This window comes from Dasypus novemcinctus, chromosome 11, assembly GCF_030445035.2.
Source record: "Dasypus novemcinctus isolate mDasNov1 chromosome 11, mDasNov1.1.hap2, whole genome shotgun sequence".
Lineage (NCBI taxonomy): Eukaryota > Metazoa > Chordata > Mammalia > Cingulata > Dasypodidae > Dasypus > Dasypus novemcinctus.
Window position 1 is genome coordinate 101,532,880 of NC_080683.1, and position 19,391 is coordinate 101,552,270.

The following is a 19,391-nucleotide window of genomic DNA, read 5'->3' on the forward strand; positions in this document are numbered from 1 at the left end:
GAAGCGATTTATAGTCTCAGGAGTAGGGTCACAATCTACTCTGCCTGCCCGTTCTATACCAGGTTCCTTTCACTGACCAGGAAAGACAACTTAAAGTTATAAGTAACCTGCTTTCTTTGTCAGTTGTGTAGGTAAGATTTGAGAGTACACGTCCAATTTAAATTTTAAAGGGAACAGGGATAAGTTTGTCTTACATTATAGAAAAGAGTGCTGAAAAGGAAGAAAAAAGAACACCTAAGACTCTCCTTTTATAACATGTTTGTAATTCTCCCTACGGTCTTGAAGAAAATTTCCACCTATCTGAGCAAATTCTATAACTTTTCCTATGTCCATTTCCTCACCTATAAAGTAGAGAGGTGACAACCCTTCTCCAAGTGTTCTGGTGAGAAGTAAATAAGATCCCTGTACAGAGCTTCACGTAGTGCGTGGCCTGTCATTAGCAAGTAAGTGCCAATCCTTTTTTATCATTGTCATCCCTGACAGTCCTCATAAATTTTTGATGTGCCGATGCAGAATAATGTGAGGATGACTGCCTGAGGGTTTCTCCAGCTCTAGTTAGACCACACCTAAGCAAGGTTCTTCAGGAATTTCCTTTTTCTCAATATCCTTTCATCAAATGCAAGGGGGTAATTTTTAAACTACCAGTGGTATTGGAAAAACAGCGATGCTTCTCCCTTATACAAAGATCTCGTTCATAAAAATGAAAAAATTAATTTCACACTTGTTAGTCATCCGTTTAACTACTTCCATACTGCATGGGCTTGGCAAAAGGAAAGCGATGTTGCAACTCTTACCCCTCCTCCCTTTTGTCTCTAGCTGTGAGAAAATCACGCTCCCTTTTTTGTAGTGTTTGTTTCTGACACAATTAAGCATTTCAAAAAGACATGAAAATCCTAAGGAAGCACCATCAAGCCAATGAAAACTCAAACTTCAGGATTGGAGTTTACCTCAGGGGGAAAAAAAATAGGACTGAGATTTTGCTTTGTGGAAAATATTCTACAGGGTCCTTTAATAAAGAAGATAAAGTTCCACATCTTTTCAACCAAGGCATTTAACATAAATTTAAATATTTCATTGCCTGAACTTAATAGAGGATAAAATAGGAACATGCTAATAATTATTGTTTAATAGACTTAATACCACAATTAAATTCACAAATATTCTCACTTGAATGACACATTTGGACATCATCCAATATTCTCTTTCTACTTTAAATTGTACATAATTTCTACCATTTTGTCATTTAAAACTATACATACTACATATCCAGTGTACAACTGCAGGCTATTTATAATTTTCTAAAAAACATAAAATCATAGTTTTTGCCATGAATAAGAGAAAGCTGGAAAAGTTTAGTATCTTATAGGAGGTTTCTTAATAGAGATATACCATGTAAGAGAATATTACAGCATCAGTTTATTTTCACAGGGTGTATTAATATGACCATGCCAGTGCTCTTTCAATCACTCTTTTCCCTCATTTTCTGAAGGAAATTCCAATTGTTATAAATGAGTCTTATCTATTAAACACACGCTTATTACCTAAACACTGTGGATGGTTATAATTGAAAGTGGTATGTAGGTGGCAGTTTTTCCTTTGGGAAAGCAGCTTACCAATCAGGAAACAGAAATACTGGATAAAATAAGACCAGTGAGGTTTTGAGAGATGTAATAAAAACAATTAACTGTGAATAAGGGTGGAAAGAAGGACAGGCATTAAATAAAATGGGGTATGGCCCACTGGATGGAACGTGGGAGAGTGTGGGCTATGGTGTGACCACAGGCCATGGGGTGCAGTGATGCCCAGAGATGTACTCACCAGTTGCAATGGATATGTCATGATGATGGGGGAAAGTGTTACTGTGGGGGGAGTGGTGGGGAAGGGGTGGTGGGGGTGAATGGGGACCTCACATTTTTTGAATGTAATATTTTTTAGAAAATGAAAAAATTGAGTAGAATTTGAAAAAAATAAATAAATAAAATGGGGTGTAATTTGGAAGAAAATAGCTTCAATTTATAGAGTTACTATCTATATAGTAAGGTGTTACTCTGTTCATTTTTATCCTACATTGATTTCTCACTTGGTATAATTAATAAATGCATCTTACAATATCACTACTTTTTTCCATGGGATGAAAGGGTTGATCCCCTAAATAGAAATGATATCGAATTCATTGCAAGCAATTAATAATAACAATTACAATATACCTGACGACAAACATTGACAAAATACTGTGACTCTATGAAGCCGTGTTAATAACTGGACCCTCTCCTCTCTAGACTTTTATAATGAGTATAATCTGGGTCATATGATTTAGTATTTAATTAGTACCATCTTTCACTTTTCCCCCTCAACTGTTTTATAGTATGCATTGTTTTATTATAATCTCACTAGATTGTTAACCTCCTTCTGTTTTGAAACTTGTAGTTTGACCCTAGCATTGAGTACATACTGGGGATACAGTAACTACTAGAAGATTGATTAATAGCACAACTTTGAGTGTATCAACTTGAATGCTTGATGAGGATAATAATAGGCAGAATATATCACCTTCAAATATGAAATGATTATTTCTAATTTGTAGGAGTAACAGTATCATTATGTCCTAACTCAGAATATTTTTAAAAACCAAAGTGTAAAATGCATTGGGGTAGAATAGCAGTCACCGAACTGACCAAGAAATATTGAACTGGCTGAACAGTCTACAGTTGGTAACATTAATATGTTTATTACAAAATCCATTATTCTCTTCATCTTTAACAAACATATAAAATTTCTGTTCAGGAACAAAATAAAGAAAAAGGAATAATATTTGTCTATCAAATAGATCTCTCTGAAAGTTGTCAGCTCTAGCAAAACCAGATCTGAATCATATTTATTATTTCTAGGTTTACAATAAGATCTGCTTAAGGTAAAGGATAGTGACTATGCATTTATTTGAATGGTTAGCTAGAGTTCTAGATGCCCTTCTTTATCTATAGAACAACTCAAATAAATCTTGGATAGGGTTGGGGGATTATGGTCACATAAAATGCTGGAATTCTTTTTTAATCCTCAATCTTGCATGTAAATAGCAGGTAAGGTTATTATAAGACATGGCATATTAATAAATAGCATCTAATTAGTTGAATAATTCTTTGATTAAGTCTTAATTTCCCTTGCTTCTCATGCAGTAATTCAAATTACTCTGGATTATTTGTTCCCATTCAGACTATTTGAGAAAAAGCTTTGAATAGTTCCAGCAGGTTACCTGAGAAGTTATTTATTGTCTTTCAGCAGGCCCATGACACTAATAGTCACAAGACTCGGCCAAAAAGACACTTTAATGAAAATTCCCTCCCAGCTTACCCCTTTGGACCCCAAAATCTGTTTCAAAGGGATAGGAGACAAAACTCTGAGAATGAGAGAAAAATGAAAACTAAGGCCTTCGTTTTGTTCTCTTTGCTGGCCGCAGAGAAAATAAAGTCATATGCACACCGTATTAAAGGAAGAAAAGCCTTTTTGTTTACTAGCTTCTCCCAAAACCCTCGGCCCCTTTTTCACGATGAAGCTGACTGAGAGTGTTAGCAGCATCGGAGGAACTACATCCGCTCAGAAGCGCTTGGATCTATTTCTGCATACATTCTGGCTATTTATAGTGACTAGAATGGTTAATGGATTGATGCAGACAAATATGACAATACCAGACATTTATCTTGAACAGCTTCCATAGACATCAAATAATCAGAAGGCAATTCTCACGGGGCTGTGTCAAATCTAGAGACCAGCCGCTCCCATAATTAAATGTAGGCTTTCTCCTCTTCTCTCACTTCTGCCTAATGCTTTATGCTGCCTGCAGTTTACTGATGCGCACATCAAACGAGTCTTTGTTAATTCTGAGCCTCTCTCTCTAGAGATACTACCAATAACTCCTTTAAAAAATCTTTACACGGGGCCTATTTGCAATGCTTAGAAACCTGTCATCTTTTTAAATAACAAGATTATTTCTGTGAACATATAAAGAGCGCTGCTCTGGGATGATCGTCAGTATATTTTTTTCATTGAGATAAATACCATGTCACGAATTCAATTCAACAAACATGTTATGCATCTAGCAAAGTATGAGGCAGTGGGGATTGAAAGGTAAATGCTTCTTGAATGTATATATGGCAGTAAACCAGATTTGCTAAGGAGAAAATGATAATGATAGATGATAAGTAAATCAGAAAGATACAAGAAGTAATAAGTAGGAAACCACAATTTGCTGTATCTAGCCACCACCTCCACCACTAAACATTTAAATAGCACTTTCTAGATTCAGGTAGTGCTTTAGGGGTGTGTGTGTGCGTGTACACGTGTAATTTAATCCATGCAATGACCCTATTTTTATTGTCCCATTTTGTAGGCTAGGAAAGAGACTCAATGAAGTTAATTAGCTGGCCTATTGTCTTTTTGGAGTTTTCTTATATAATGAATTGCTATTTTTATCACTAGTGATTCTACTTAATTTTTCCCCTCCTACTCTATGGCTCCAAACATTTTCTTTCTGAAACACTTCTGCAGTTCATGTTGTGAATGTTATATCACTAGCGGGTTTTTTTTTTTCATTAGGAATCTGGAGGAATCCAAGATTCTGTCCTTTAGTTTACAGCAGATTTAAGAAGAATGTCCATGTTCTTGACTCCAATGAGTCCAAGGAATAAGTCCAGCTCTTCCATTATTCAGTTAAGGGTAAACAAATGGAGCGATAACATAAACATAAGGTGACCTAAATGATGATAAACAAAATAGTCCAAAAATGTTTTCTAAAAGATTTTAATCTTGATAAATACAGTATATATAAATGCCTCATAATATAATAGCTTGGATCTCCATGGCATAATTGTTTTCTTACCACTTTTGAATAGTATTATTTATGGTAGGCTTATTGGGAATCTTCCTTCAATTTGGAGGCCTAGCATATTTCCTAACTGTGAAAATGCAAATCTGTTTTTGCAACACTATCCAATAAATTCATTATTTTCCAGAAGTTGCCATTTAACTGACAATTTTTATTCAATTTATAATAAGATATGCATTTATAGTATTCTTCTGTTGCTCTCAGCTGCCAAAAACGTTGATGTTGTAAGCTAATATGAACATTGTCTAAGGAATTTAGTATAATGTTCTGTCCCAAAGAATCGTATTTCAAGTTTGTGTAAACCACAGGCCAAATAGGACAGTTTATTGTCATCTTTCATAGAACCAAGTGTGTAGGCTTATTAAAAATATAAACAGAAATACAAATAAAGGCATTAATCATTTTCTCTTCTACATTATTATTAATAGTAATCATAACAACTAAAATTTTTGAATGCATATTGTGTACCTGTTGACTACAGACATATTCCCTGGGCTTTCTGAGGCTAGGCATTATGGGTATTTTTTTCATTGCTGCATCTGCAGAACATAGCATACTGTCTAGAATTCAGAAGACACTGAAACAAAAGTAATTATATGTTTATTTGTACTGCGAGGTTTTTTTTCAGTAATCCTCAATAGAGCACCGTGAATTAAGTAACATTATTACTTATATCATACAGACAATGGAGCCAAGGCTCCAAGAAACCAATGGCTATCAATGGCACAAAGTTGATCCAGTACGTCATTTCTTAATGTGGTTCTGAAAAAAAAAATGCCTTCCTCTCCCAATCAAAAGTCTACTGGTCTCAGCCCTTAATGTGTGTCCAAGCAGTAAAGAAGAGTCAATACTCGGAGAGCCATGTGCTGTAAGCACTCTCTGGCCACCCATTTATTCCTTGAAACACTCCTATTATCAGCCTCATTTTACAGAAGAGGAAATGGAGATCTAGAGAGATTGGGTAACTTTCCTAAAATCATATTTGAAACAAATGGCAGGGCCTAGATTTGAACCTGCACAGTCTGACTCTGGAGCCTCTGCACCTAACCACCCTGCTTGGCATTGTCTGGAATTTCAGTGCTTTGGATGGCTCCCTCTGCAGACTAAAAATAAAATGACCCAAAACAACAAAATCAGCTAAAGAAGGAAAGGAAGCTATTGCTCCATTTGAGGCCATGAAAAGAACCTGTTCTAGCGATTTTCTTAACTGCACTATGGTTTTAGCAGATGGTCATGCACGTTTCACTCTGAGTCCTCACATAAATCTAGACCTCATTTAAGTCTTCACCACATGTGTGAACTTAAATAGAACAGTTTGTAGCATTTTAAGTTGCAACATTCATTTTTGAAGCCATTTATCCACTGTTCCCAGAACTACCCCCATGAACAGAGGCTTACTATAGTTTGCCCTTTCCTCCCTTCAAAACCATGACGTGAATTCAATTCAACAACTATGTTATGTATTCCACAAATTCTCTCCCATTCCCCATCCCATAAACATAATATTTCCTGATAACACTCTCAAAAATGTTGTTTTCATGTCATTGCTCTATTTAAAACCCTGCTTCCATGTAAAAAATCTTCTCTGCCTGATTGACCCAGTGCTCTGTAATCTGTCATCACATACTTATTGCCTCTTATTTTTCCCAAGATTTTCCAATCTTTATTTATCCCTTTCCAGTCTGACCTCCTCCTTGTTTTAGGACAAGGCTGTGCTATGTCCCCATTCCTCTTCTCTTCCACTCAAATACAAGCAAAGCAAGTCCTGTCTACTCCTCAGTACTTGGTCAAATAGTATCTATCTTCCAAGTTCTAGATCCATGTTATCTTCCCTAGTACCAGGAATTACAGCAGCCTCTCCTCTTTAACAGAGTCTGTATTATCCATCTGTTTTGAGTTCAACCTTTTTGTATTACTTATGAGGTCCTATTTCTCTTTCAAATAATCATCCACTCCGTTTCTTTAAGTTAAAGATCATACATTTTAGTATTTATATATCCTCCAATGTGCTTAGCCTGGGATTGTGGAGCACGCAGAATGCAGCCAATATGTCTACTCAGACTTGTTAAAGATCAATCTGGCCTACACATACACACATCTCCTAATACGTTCCCATTATTCCTCTATACTTAATGCTAAATTTGATTATTTGTATGAGTTTTGCTGTTCAATTATTCATCAATTCATCCATTTATTCATTTATTATCTCTTAAATGCAGGATCTGACGTCTTCTCATCAGCTAACTCCTTCTATACCCTTGTCCACGCCACCCTCATATCTTGCTTGGATTGCTATGATAATCTCTACCTGGTCTCCTTATTTCCATGCTTACCTTCTGACAGTCTATTCTCAGCTGGAATAATCCTTTTAAAACATAGGTCAGATCATGTTACTCCTCTGGGCAAAATCCTTCAGGGGCAATCTATTTCAAACCTATTGAAAGCTGAGGTCCTTCAGGGCCAGATCATATGGTCTTCCATTAACGGTTGGCTCTCAACTGTCTACTCCTTCTCTCAGTTCATTCCATACACACTGGCCTGCTGGCTGATTCTCAAACATGACCTACAATAGAGCCTTGTCCTGATTGTTCCCTGTACCTGGAAACTTCTTTGCTTTGATAGCTACTTGGCTAAATCCCTAACCTCCATCTCATCTTTGCTAAAAATGTTAACTTCACTGGGCCTGACTCTGAGAGAACTATTTAAAATGCATCTGACTTCCCTCCAAAGCATTCCTGATCCCTTTACCTTGCTTTACTTTTTAATCTTTCCATAACATTTATCATCTTCTAACATATTAAATGAGAAACCTTGTAAACTCATATTTATTAGTAATTTTTAACCTACTACTTTTAGAAAGTAAATCCAAGTACTCTAAGCTCTTGAGTTCATGGTGTATAGTGGACACTCAATCAATGTTTGTTGAACGAATTAAGAAATATTTATCTATTGCTTGAAATATGTAAAGATTAGTTCTGGTTGTTGTGTATACAGTCTTCAGGGAGTTTATACTCTTTTGGAGAAAAATAATAAACAAGTATACAAAGTAAACGAAATAACCACAACATATGATAAGTACTAAAATTGCCAGAAATTGGCAGAGTGGGTGATGGCTAGAACCAGGGGAGCAGTGCCTGCATTATCTAGAAGAGCTAAGAAGGGCTGCTTCAAGTTGGGGATATGTGAGTTAATATCTGAAGGATGAAGTGGAGGCAGGACTGGGAAAGAGTAGGTCAGTGAGAAGGAAAGCCTAGTTCTCGATGCAAGAATAATTCAGTCATATTCAAAGTGGATGCCAGTTTGACTGATTTTAGTGAGTGGGGGAAGAGGATTACTAGATGGAATGGTATGAATCAGATTACAAGGTTCTTGTAAACCACGGTAAAATTTGGATTTTTATTCTTAGAGCAATGGGAAATTTTGAATGGGTTCAAGCTAGGAAAGTGACATGATCAGATTTTCCTCTTACAAAGATCACTGTGACAGTTCCATGGGGACTAGATAAAATTAATTGTGCATATTTTTAATAGCTTTTAATAGGTAGAAATTAGTGGAAGCTTGGCCTAAGTAACTACAGAGAAGCTTGAGAGAAGTGAAGACTTTTGTGATATATTTAGTAGTTGAAACTTGCATGACTCTTTATGGATGGATTGCAGGGGGAGAAAATGGCACCAAGGATGATCCCTAAATTTCTGGTTGAATAACTTTCCATCACTCTCTTTATGTCATCACCTCTCTTCTTATCTAGCTCAGTTCATGAACCCAAAGTTCATAAATGGAATCAGGTTTTGTTGCTGCTTGTTTGTTTGTTTATTTATTTTACTTTTACCCTCAACCCCACTGCCCAACTCTCCTGCCATCTAATTTATCTGCAAAACTCTAATCTTGGCTAATCCCAATGCTCCCATCTATTCCATACCTCCACTCAAACAACTGAATGTGGCTGGAGAAAATTCCTAGTCATTCTACCTGGCCGGTTTGCATATGCATGATTATCAGCCTTTAATGGGTATGTTGCTAGACAAAACACTTCTTTTCCCAGGGTGATTTACTTTCCACCTCTCTTAACTGACCATTTCCGTCTTCTTACTATGTACACTATAAAACTGATTATTTCCTTCTTTTTCCTCTTCTTGAGCATCCAAAATTCTCTTGCCCCTCCTTACTCACAGCTGATGGCCTTAGTATTAATTTCACTGGGTTGGGAGGGGAGAGACAAAAAACTCAGAAGAAAACTTCCCCAGTTTATCCTTTCCTCCTTCATAGACTGCTTCTCAGACTCCTTCGTTCTCCTATTTCAGACTTCTAAATGTTGTAGTACCACCCAGTCAGCCCTCAGACCCCTTGTTTTCTTTATTTTGACTCACACTTTAAGTGACCCTATCTCTCACTTTGATTTCTCCCTCAAACCTTACACTTGTTTATCTAACTACCTACTTCAGAGTTTGCTGTGAGAATTCAATGAGAAAGGGTATGTGAAAGTACCTAGCATGAACCCTGGCATGTGTGTAGCAAATAATTTTTGAACAGGGAGGTTAAGAAGGGTCAACCACCACACCAGGGAGCCGAGAGTGCCTACAACTGCAAGTAGGAAAATTGCATCCATCACCCATGTGGAATCTAAACCCCCTCTTGATATAGAGGTGGAGTGGACATAACCATTCCAGGGTCCACAAAAGAGTATGGATTAGAGTGGACTTACTGATATTCTACTATGGAACTATTGTGATTAGTAATGGAAGAAATTGTAGCATTGATGTGTGGAGAAAGTGGCCATGGTAGCTGCTGAGGGTAGGGAGAGGGAAGAAGAGATGTGATGTGGGGGCATTTTCAGGACTTGGAGTTGTCCTGGGTGGTACTGCAGGGACAGATGCTGGACACTGTATGTCCTGCCATGGCCCACTGGGTGGACTGGGGGAGAGTGTAAACTACAATGTAAACCATTATCCATGTGGTGCAGCAGTGCTCCAAAATGTATTCACCAAATGCAATGAATGTCCCATGATGATGAAAGATGAAAGAGGTTGTTGATGTGGGAAGAGTGGGGTGAGGGAGTGGGGGGGGGGGGGGTAAATGGGGATCTCTTATATTTTTTGAATGTAACACCTAAAAAAATAGAGGGAAAAAAAAGTAAGTAAATAAATAAAAGAATAAATGATGGGTTCAACATCTCCTTCTCTCTATCCCTGTCTTCTCCACTGACCTTTGAGCCCACTCTCTTCATTTACTTCCTAGAACATTCTTTTGGTTTTTCAAACTATCAACCCCTGAAAATTATTTTACTTCCCTCTCCTTTTGTATTAATATATCCAATGATTGTTACCTCTATTTTGGCTCTAAAATCATCTTATTTCCATCCATTTCACCTACCTAATTGAGTTTCATTTCCTCTCCTTGGGCTTTTTCTAACTGGTTTTTCCACCTCTGCTCTCTCCAAAGCATCTTGCACAATGTTTCTAACGTGTTTCTTTTTCTAGGTTCTCTGAGAGCCAACCAAAAGAACAAACTGTAGTTCTCTATGCCTGATTTGGGGTCAGTTGTGAGGGCTTTAGACCTGGGCAGACCTGGATTGAATCCCCTCTCTGCCATTTTAAGTGTGAACTGGATATATCACTTAAACTTTCTGTACCTCAATTCTCACATCTATAAAACAGGGGTAATCAGATACCTCCCTCAATTGTTAAATAAGATCTTCTAAGAGCCTAGCAGAGAGTGAATAGTCAACAAAAGATTGCATGACTCTTTGGGGATTTTGCATTTCTTTGCTTTCATTTTTAATAATAATCATTATCTCCTCAGCTTTGTATGTTTTTATTATCATTTTCAAATACTCATATACTACCAATACCTCAGGGTCCACTTAGATTTTTACATTTCCATAGATCTTCTTTGCTCTGTCACACTAGAAGTACTATCTTTCTCTAGCAAATTTCCAGGGTAAAAAAGAGAGAAAAATGGGAGGAGAGGAGGATATGTGCCACCTATTACGCAAGCCTTAGTTCATTTAATCATTTCAGCAACCTTAAATAAATTTTATAAAGAAACTTTCTACATATAAAATTTTATACTTATATGTATATATAAAATGCTATAAAGAAACAAATTAAAAACACAACCAACGTTCTTGAATTCTGATTTGTGTCCCAAGTTTATGTTCTCTCAAGAGGCCATCTGGATACTATCAAAGTCCTTAGGGCCAATCTTAGTTTTGGAGTTTCTTTTTTTCAGCAATTCTAAATATTTGTAAAGACCAATATTTCATTCTTTTATTTATTTTTTCTTATAGGTCTTCCAAAGGACAAAGAGAACATTTACTTACTTATAAAACAGATTAAAACTCCTTCTGTCTTGTAATTACCACATGGTACCAGTGGAAAATTTTAAACATCCATGGCACATTATGCGATCTCCATGATTTTATTCTTCTTTCATCTTGAAAGTTTTCTATTTTACCACCCTAGGAGTTATTTCACTATTGCTCATCATTTACACCTAACTGTGCTATCAGTGGCATAAAAAAAAGAACAACAGAATAATAATGGCATCACCTAGAAGGATGATGCAATAGTAAAATAAATCATCACTATCATATTATTATCCACTTTTCCGATTGTGTTGTAGAAAGTATTGGGTCAATATTCAAGAAGTTATAAAAGAAAACTGGCAGCATTTTTATGGTCTACTTTTAGTTTCATTGAACACAGTTGAGAATTCAGAACTTTCTATACATAACTGCAAAGATAAGAAAATTGACAGAGGCAGATATTTTCAAGTTATTATTAGATGGTACTGAAGGTGAGTATAAAGAGACAGATGGAAGCATGCTTGGCTGTAATGATGAATGTGGAAGTGAAACTGACTGCACAAGTGAAATCTCAGACTATGAGTTTTAGATGACAATGAATTTCCTCAAATTCAAGAAACAGCTTAAAAACAGTACATTCCTAAGGACAAAAGAGAAATATGATGGTGACACACACTACCTGGACCTGGACCAATCCATTTTGCTAAAAGGGCATGTTACAGAATTCTTTCACGTTTTATAAAATTTGTGTGCTAAATGTATGATATGAAGTATACGAATGCTGAAGCCTGGTGAAGGCATGGATCTGAAGGTAGAAATGAAAAACATATTATTGGATTTATCATTTTAAGTAGTATTTATAAATTTAAAAAATGAAAATGTTTCACAAATATGAAACTAAGAAGATGATATCCTTTTTACAACAAAATTATGGACGATCAAATATTTAAAATTCAAGTATTGCATTTTGACAAGACAGGTTCAAGAAGAACTAGCAGTAATACTATGCTAAAAACTATTAAATACACATTTGATATCTGAAATAGGTATCAACAAGATGGATATATTCCAGGTTTATGCATGACAGTTGAGTAGTTATTTCCTTTTTGGAGATGTTTCTCATTTGGTGTACACACACCTTCAAAACCAGGAATTATATAAAGCAAAATTTTCTTTTGCTATATTTAATTTCTTATTAAAAATTTCACTATGCCTTTATTCTTAATTCTGTAAATTATTTGTAAAATGACTTAAAATTTAAAAAAAAAATTAAAAGGTTCTAGGTTGTAAATGTAGATAACTATTTTTTCTAGTATATTGATATTAGCACGTGCATTTTCTGACCCCTTTTGCAGTACTCCTCAAGTTATCCTTAATTATGTAAATACTTACGTCAGGCTTTACCTCTTTTCTTGACTATCAGGCTCCCTGAGGTCATTCAACAAATATTTATTGAGTAAACATCAAAGCTCCTAAAGCTTGGGTTTTGTAGACATAATGTGGATGCTTGGAATTAAAGTGAGTATGCTTTTATGGAACTACATCCACTTTGGGACAGGATTTTCTGGAGAAGAGAAAAGCATGGCTGAATTTTACCTAGTCTTCCCCAATAGAGCCAAGTGAACTCTGTAATGTATTAGATTAAACCATTAAATAACAGTGACTAGAATGCAATTACATTTGACCTCTTCTCAGCAAGATCAAACCAAAAATGTTATTAAGCATCACTAAATTTCCAAAGAGAAGCTTAATAAAATGAGAGCACGAACTTATTTCTTGAGCTTCTTTCCAGTTATGGACTTAAAACCCATGGAATTGGAATACAGGCAGCCAAAGAATACCTTATTATATAGCCAGAGAAGATTCTTTTAGGTGAGTACCCTCAATTTTAAGAGAAGAGATGACAGAGAAAGTGAAATAAATTACCTTGACATAAATTCTTGGCTCAAGTGAAATCAGACAGTAGCTGGATTTCCAATGAGGGGATAATGTCTAAAGGATAAATGTTAACTTGTATTGAGCTTTAATCATAATGGATACAGAGATGAAAAGCTGAAAAAAGTGTTAAAATTACTGTGGCAGTTTGAGATTATTTTATGAATGCCCAAAAGAGAAAGATTATGTTTGCAAACTAATCTATTCCTCTGGGTGTGACACCCTTTGGTTCTGTTAAATTCAGGTGAGGAGTCTTTGATTAGGGTATCTGTTAAGATTAGGGCTTTTGATTTGATGACATCAGAGGGTGTGACTCAGGTTGAGTCTATGCCCATTGTTGGGTTTGATAAATGGATTCTCACACAGACACACACAGGAAGAGAGAGCTCTGTCATTTGTGATCCTGCCATGTGACAGAAAGGAGAAAGCCCAAAAAGCTGAAGACCCAAGGAGAGAGGAGACATTTTGCCTGATAGCTTACTGCTGTGATTCAGAAGAAAGCAGAACAACCGAGGCTGATATAGGAGGCCTGGAAAGAAACAAGTCCTATACTAGGAGACAGAGGACTTCACTTAAGCATGAATCCTCAAGATGCTGGGCTCATGGATCCTCAAGAGAAAGAGGAAGCCCAGAGAGGAAGGCAGAGACCAGCCAGAGATCAGTGACCATCTTAATTCAACACCTGGCAACTGACTTTGGTGAGAAAGCAACCTTGAGTCTGTCTTTTTATGACCTTGTGAAAGCTTTTACCCCAAATAACTACCCTTTATAAAAGCCAATAGATCTCTGGTACTTTGCATTGGCAGCCCTTTGGCAGACTAATACAATTATTAAGCCAAAGCACACTACTGCAGTTCTTGAACTGGATGTTTAAATTGACTTCTTTATCTATAATGAATCAAAGGAGGTCGGTGAACCATGTGATTTCCTACTTATAGAAATTTGTCTCGTCTTTAACTCTGTTGACTCTGCCCAGCAGCCTTTACATGTCATTAGTCCTGGAAGAATCTGATGAAGAGGGAATATGAATCATGTTTCCTATAAAGAATTTATCTAAATGAATGAAACTATCTGGATGGTTGTCTATTCAGAAAAATATGTTTAGCCCTAAAAGATTGGGAAAGAAATCACAGTTACTGGAAGCTTGATAAAAATATATAAACTGAAGGAATTTATCTTGACAATCTAATCTATGAATTTCTAAAAAGAAAATAAAAACCTTAAAGTGAGTTTCAGTGTTGCAACTGATGTCTGTTTTAGCCACCAGTTTTAATAGTTGTTTCATAAGAAAATAATGAGGCTACTTTAGCTTTAGGGAAAAAGTGGGGTCATCAGCTTTACGACATCTACCAAAGAGAGAAAATCTCCCTTTCTCCTTGGTCATTCCCCACCTTACCTAAGGCAGCCTATTACAAAATATTTAAAGCATAAATAGTTACTCAAAACTGTTCAAAACATTCCTATAATGCTGACCATCTACACCATCAAGGTATCTAATGGCGGAGTTGTTAAGCCACTGAAGGGCAGCAGGGAAAGTATTTCTGGAGAGGGGAGATCTTCAGTGTCCATAGTAGCCCTAAAACTGCACTATGTATAATAAATATATGGCTGCCCCAGTTGTCTACAGGGTCAATCTTGGTACTATATACTCCATTTCTTCTTTCATATAGAATTTTCTTTATTTTTCAACTTACTAGAGAGTAAGTCAATGCAGAAACAACAAAATTATCTGAACCTTGCAGTTTATGCTGGCTTATTAAGAAAGTCCCTTTTTTGAGGTAGAGATTGCCACTGACCAATGAATAGAGCATAAACTACAGAAAATCTGAAAGAGAATTTCAGCTCATCTCCAGGTCTAGAAACAAAATATAGGCTAACATTTTTTTAAGGGATCATAGAAGTGTTTTATTTGATGAGGTATAAAGGCAAAGCTTGGGACTTAGGAAGTGGTGTCAGCACACTTCATCTATAAGGTTTTAAAAATGTGAACTGCAATTTGGGATACTTTTGAGGGTTTGACAAATATACAAAGGAAATAATGAGTCACACAGGGGAAAATCAAATTATAGTTTTAAAAACTCATTACCAATAATTAATAATGAACTCTAGCTAAACAATAACAGGTGTTCCACTAATTCCAAACAGAACCAGATGGAAGCACAAATGTTTTATAAATAGTGGATACATGCAGTGTAATACACTTTACAGGAATTGTTTTATTCCCTAATTGTCAGTCAGAGTCAGAACTTTATCCCTTGCTTTTCCTCTAAATTCATATGCCAAGATTAAGTCTGTGTTTCTCATTTCTTTTTCAAAAAACATAAACTGTTTAAATGCTTTTTCACCCTAGCATATGTATTACCCCACTAACACTGATAATATTATTTAACTTTCCTTCTGTACATTGATGTATACAGAGTAGTATACGAAAATACAAGCTTCCCTTCTTTCCTTTCACCCCTTGGAAAAAACAATATTGACCTAAATATTCTTGGATTTCTTATACATTATAGGAATAAACCTAAAATCATGAGTGAAAGTAGATGAAATAAATTAAGAAGGCTGTTAGAAAGTCAAAGAATGGTATTAAGAAATATAATTCTGTAGAATTTGGAAATTTATTTTAGGAGTTAGAATATTACATAACACTATGGCTGTGAACTTATGATGGTTTAGAATGAGAATGCTCACATATGTCTTTAGAATGGCACTCACTCAATGGTCATGAGCATAATCTTCCTTAACTTAGAGATGGCTTTCTTTTTCCTTACTATCTTAATCTGTTACCATATTTTCATAAATAAATGATAAGCTTTGTAACTGTTAAACTGTCAGCCTCCCACACTAACTTTGACAATGCATGGCTTCCTGTGCACTGTGAGTTTCTTGGAAATCATATTTTATTATTAGTAGCTACCATCAATAATTTCAGTGGCACAATGAACACATAATTTTCAATAGATAATGAAATTTAAAAAAACAGGTGCAATATAAAGAAAATAATGCCATATTAGTCACTAATTCATAGTCATCAACAACATAGATTCAGCATTCACATAAGCAAAAAGTTAGTTGACCTTATAAAAGCCAAAGTATGTGTAGAGAATGACTTCCTTAAAACATCACAGCTGAACAAAATTAGCAGCAAACTTTATACTTAAAATTGAATTAATTTTCAATAGAGACTGGGACTTGTCAGTATTGAGTTGTTCCCTTCATATAGAGCATTTACCCTGACAGGCTGTAGTAGAAAGAATGAATTAAATAATAGAGTAATAAAAACATTTTTTGCTTTATTCCCTAGATGCTTTGACAACTTTGCAAGCTAGTCACTGTGCTCTCCAGTTAAACATGGGAAAATTGAAGATCAGGTGAAGTTCAATGAGTTGCTCAATATATTATATATTATAATAAAATATACACAATGATAATGTCAAGAATTTCCATGATACCACCCCACCTCCTGAATCTTGCAATCTTATGTAACTAGGATGAAATACATATATGGTAACATTAATTATTTTCACCAAGTGAGTCATTTTATTTTTAAAAGTTTTTTTTCTTCTTTTCAGTTTCTAATTCATTTAAAAGTAAAAAGGAATAAAGAAAGAGAGAAAAGGAAAGTAAAGTAGAATGAGTTGCTGGCGTTAACTAAGTTTTCCAGAGAGCCATGACTCTCATGATCTAACTATGTAGAGCCTATAAATATTCTATATTCCTCTTAAATGTGTGATTATGTTTACCAGTATAAACATGAATTATGATCATATATATTAGAAAGGTTTCCATAAAAAATAGTTACAAAAACAAAACAAAGCCTGCTTTAAACAATTGGCTTCAATTCTTCTAATGTAAATTACCTCCTTTCTTCATAATACTGGTTTCTTAGAATGTTTCCCCAAACACGAACATCATATGGTCATTTTTTAAATCTACAAAAGGCATTATCCAACCAATCAAGCTACTCATTCTTAATTAAGATGTTAGTAAAGAATCCTTTATCATGCCTTGGGCAGCAATTAAAGATTGGAGAATCTTTAAAAATGATAGATACATTCCTTTAACTAAAAATCATTCCCTCCTGTGTTCACTACTCACTCCAAGGTTGACTTTATCAGTAGAAGGTCTCTGAACTGTCTAAACCAATCTCATGTGTAAGTGAGGAAACCAAAAAGATTTTGAAAAAAAAGTTAAATATTTAAAATGAAATGGATTTGTCAGAATTTTGTTCATTACTAAGAAAAGGAAGAAAGATACTTGCATCATCATAGATCTTTTCTTCTAAGTCTACCTGGGATAAAATAAGATGATTCATTGCTTTATTCCAAGATATTATTAAAGATATTAGCCTTTTTGTATATAAAGATATTAGTACTTTTGTAGCCACCACTAACATCATTTGCAATAGGCCATGCAGTAATGGGAAGTAAGATATAAGGCCCTGATGCCAGTTATTATTAATGCTTTTCATTGATTTCATTGTACCCATGCATTAAGCAATTTTTAAAACATACAAATACAGTTTAGTACATTAAAAAGCTGACAATCTTAGAAACAAAGACTATTAAAACAGACAAATACAAGGATTGTTTTGGAGTACCTGGTTTTAAATCCCCATGGACAAACATGTCAATCATATATCGACAGAATGCATACTGATCTGACAGAATAGAAAGAAAAAGAACAATAAAAAAATGTCATTAACACCTTTCTTTTCATCTACAGAGGAGTGGTTAAACAAAACAAGCAAAATAGCACAATTCTATTTTGGTTATGACAATATTTTCTGAGAAGGCATAATTTTCCAAATAGAGGTTGCTGTTTCAAAAAATCAAAAACTCTCTCATCAAAATTATAGCAAAACAAAAAACAAAAAACAAAAAAACCACTAGCAGCAGGAAAGGAGAAAAGGCTGTCAGGAGTTCTCTGCATGGAAATACTGCTCTTCAATTAGATGAGTGAATCAGGAACGACAGACTTAAAGCACCAAATGATATCATAGTTAAACTAATTAACTGAGTCATCTTTATAAGGATATCATCTTATAATCTTGACTAAGCTGGAGCTTATGGAAAAGTGAAAAAAATGAATAGGATATGAGCATTTTTGGCAGGAGCACTCAAAATGATTTCAGCAATTTTTCACTTATTCCTCTCAAAAGACATTGCACTGAAAGTCAAATTCTCATAAAACTTTTGATTCTACTATGGGTGATTCCAAATCTTAGTTGCTGGTTGCTGAATCATTCTACAGGTTTTTCCATATCTTTTTTTTTTTTAGGAGGTACTACCAGGGATTGAACCTGGGACTTCGTACATGCAAAGCAGGTACTCAGCTACTGAGCGACACCCGCTCCTCCATATCTTCTTTAAAGCTGGCATATTATTAAGCAAATCCTTTTCAAGTTGAGTTATATTTTACTATTTCTAAAATAGGGATCTTATGAATCCAAAAACTTCAAAGGCAGCTGTAGGACCAAGAGAGTTTATTGAATTTATACAATATAACACACCCATAATCACTCTAAAATTGGTATATCAAACATTAAATAATGAAACTGAAGTTACTACATAGACATACATTCAAGGACTTTTGTAATCCTCAATCCTTTCAGGGTATGTACAGTATTTTTTGAATAGCACATTTTAGTATAAAACTCTGCCATGTATTTGAAAAATATAAATGTGATTTTTGCATTAGAGTTTTAAAAATACTTTTCATTAATACCCAAATTTACTATGGGAGACCAAAATTCATAAAGTTTCAAAAATTTGCATATATTTTGGTTATGGAATCAGAACACATTTTCCCACAGGTAGGGTGTGGAGTGGTTTGGAGGCTAGTTCTCAGATAAGTCCATGATCTCTTTGCCCCTTGATGTACTGGCTGTATTGAAAGTAAGAACCAGGGTTTTTGATCCCATGATCTGATAACCCTATTATGGCACAGGAGATAAATGAAATTAAGGTATAGGATTTTCTCTTTCCTGGACTGATTTCCTGAGCAAAATTGTAGAATGGGCAATTTGGCTCTAAGACAATGCAAAATGCAAAAGTACATGTCCCTTAAATGGAAAATTTGAAGTTGAGCAAATGTGTACTTCCTAAAATTGGCAGTCTTTGCCCTTTGTTTCAGTACCTTAAATTAGTATACTCTTTTTAGCTTTATGTTTCCTACAATTCAAAGGGGAACTTAACAAAAAGGGGGAATTGGTTAAAATGCAAAATCAAAATGCAAATTTGGTCTCCCTCTGGTTCCATGATCTGGAATTTA

At 35.2% G+C, this 19,391-nt stretch overlaps 1 protein-coding gene and 1 long non-coding RNA gene across 25 annotated transcripts in view; one reads left to right on the forward strand and one right to left on the reverse strand.

Annotated features, from left to right (window-relative positions):
- TRDN (triadin) overlaps positions 1 to 19,391 on the reverse strand; it is a 462,763-nt gene that overhangs the window by 302,175 nt on the left and 141,197 nt on the right. For 19 of the 22 annotated variants that reach the window (XM_058307361.2, XM_058307369.2, XM_058307372.2 and 16 more), the window contains exon 9: positions 17,719 to 17,778. The exons of the other annotated variants lie outside the window; for them this stretch is intronic. In XM_058307361.2, the coding sequence (XP_058163344.1) occupies positions 17,719 to 17,778 (60 nt within the window). The remainder of the gene's footprint in view (positions 1 to 17,718; positions 17,779 to 19,391) is intronic. 22 annotated transcript variants of the gene reach the window in all.
- LOC131280442 (uncharacterized) overlaps positions 1 to 19,391 on the forward strand; it is a 74,835-nt gene that overhangs the window by 35,255 nt on the left and 20,189 nt on the right. For all 3 annotated transcript variants that reach the window (XR_009188039.1, XR_009188037.1, XR_009188038.2), the window contains exon 2: positions 16,423 to 16,489. This is a non-coding gene — a long non-coding RNA (uncharacterized lncRNA). The remainder of the gene's footprint in view (positions 1 to 16,422; positions 16,490 to 19,391) is intronic.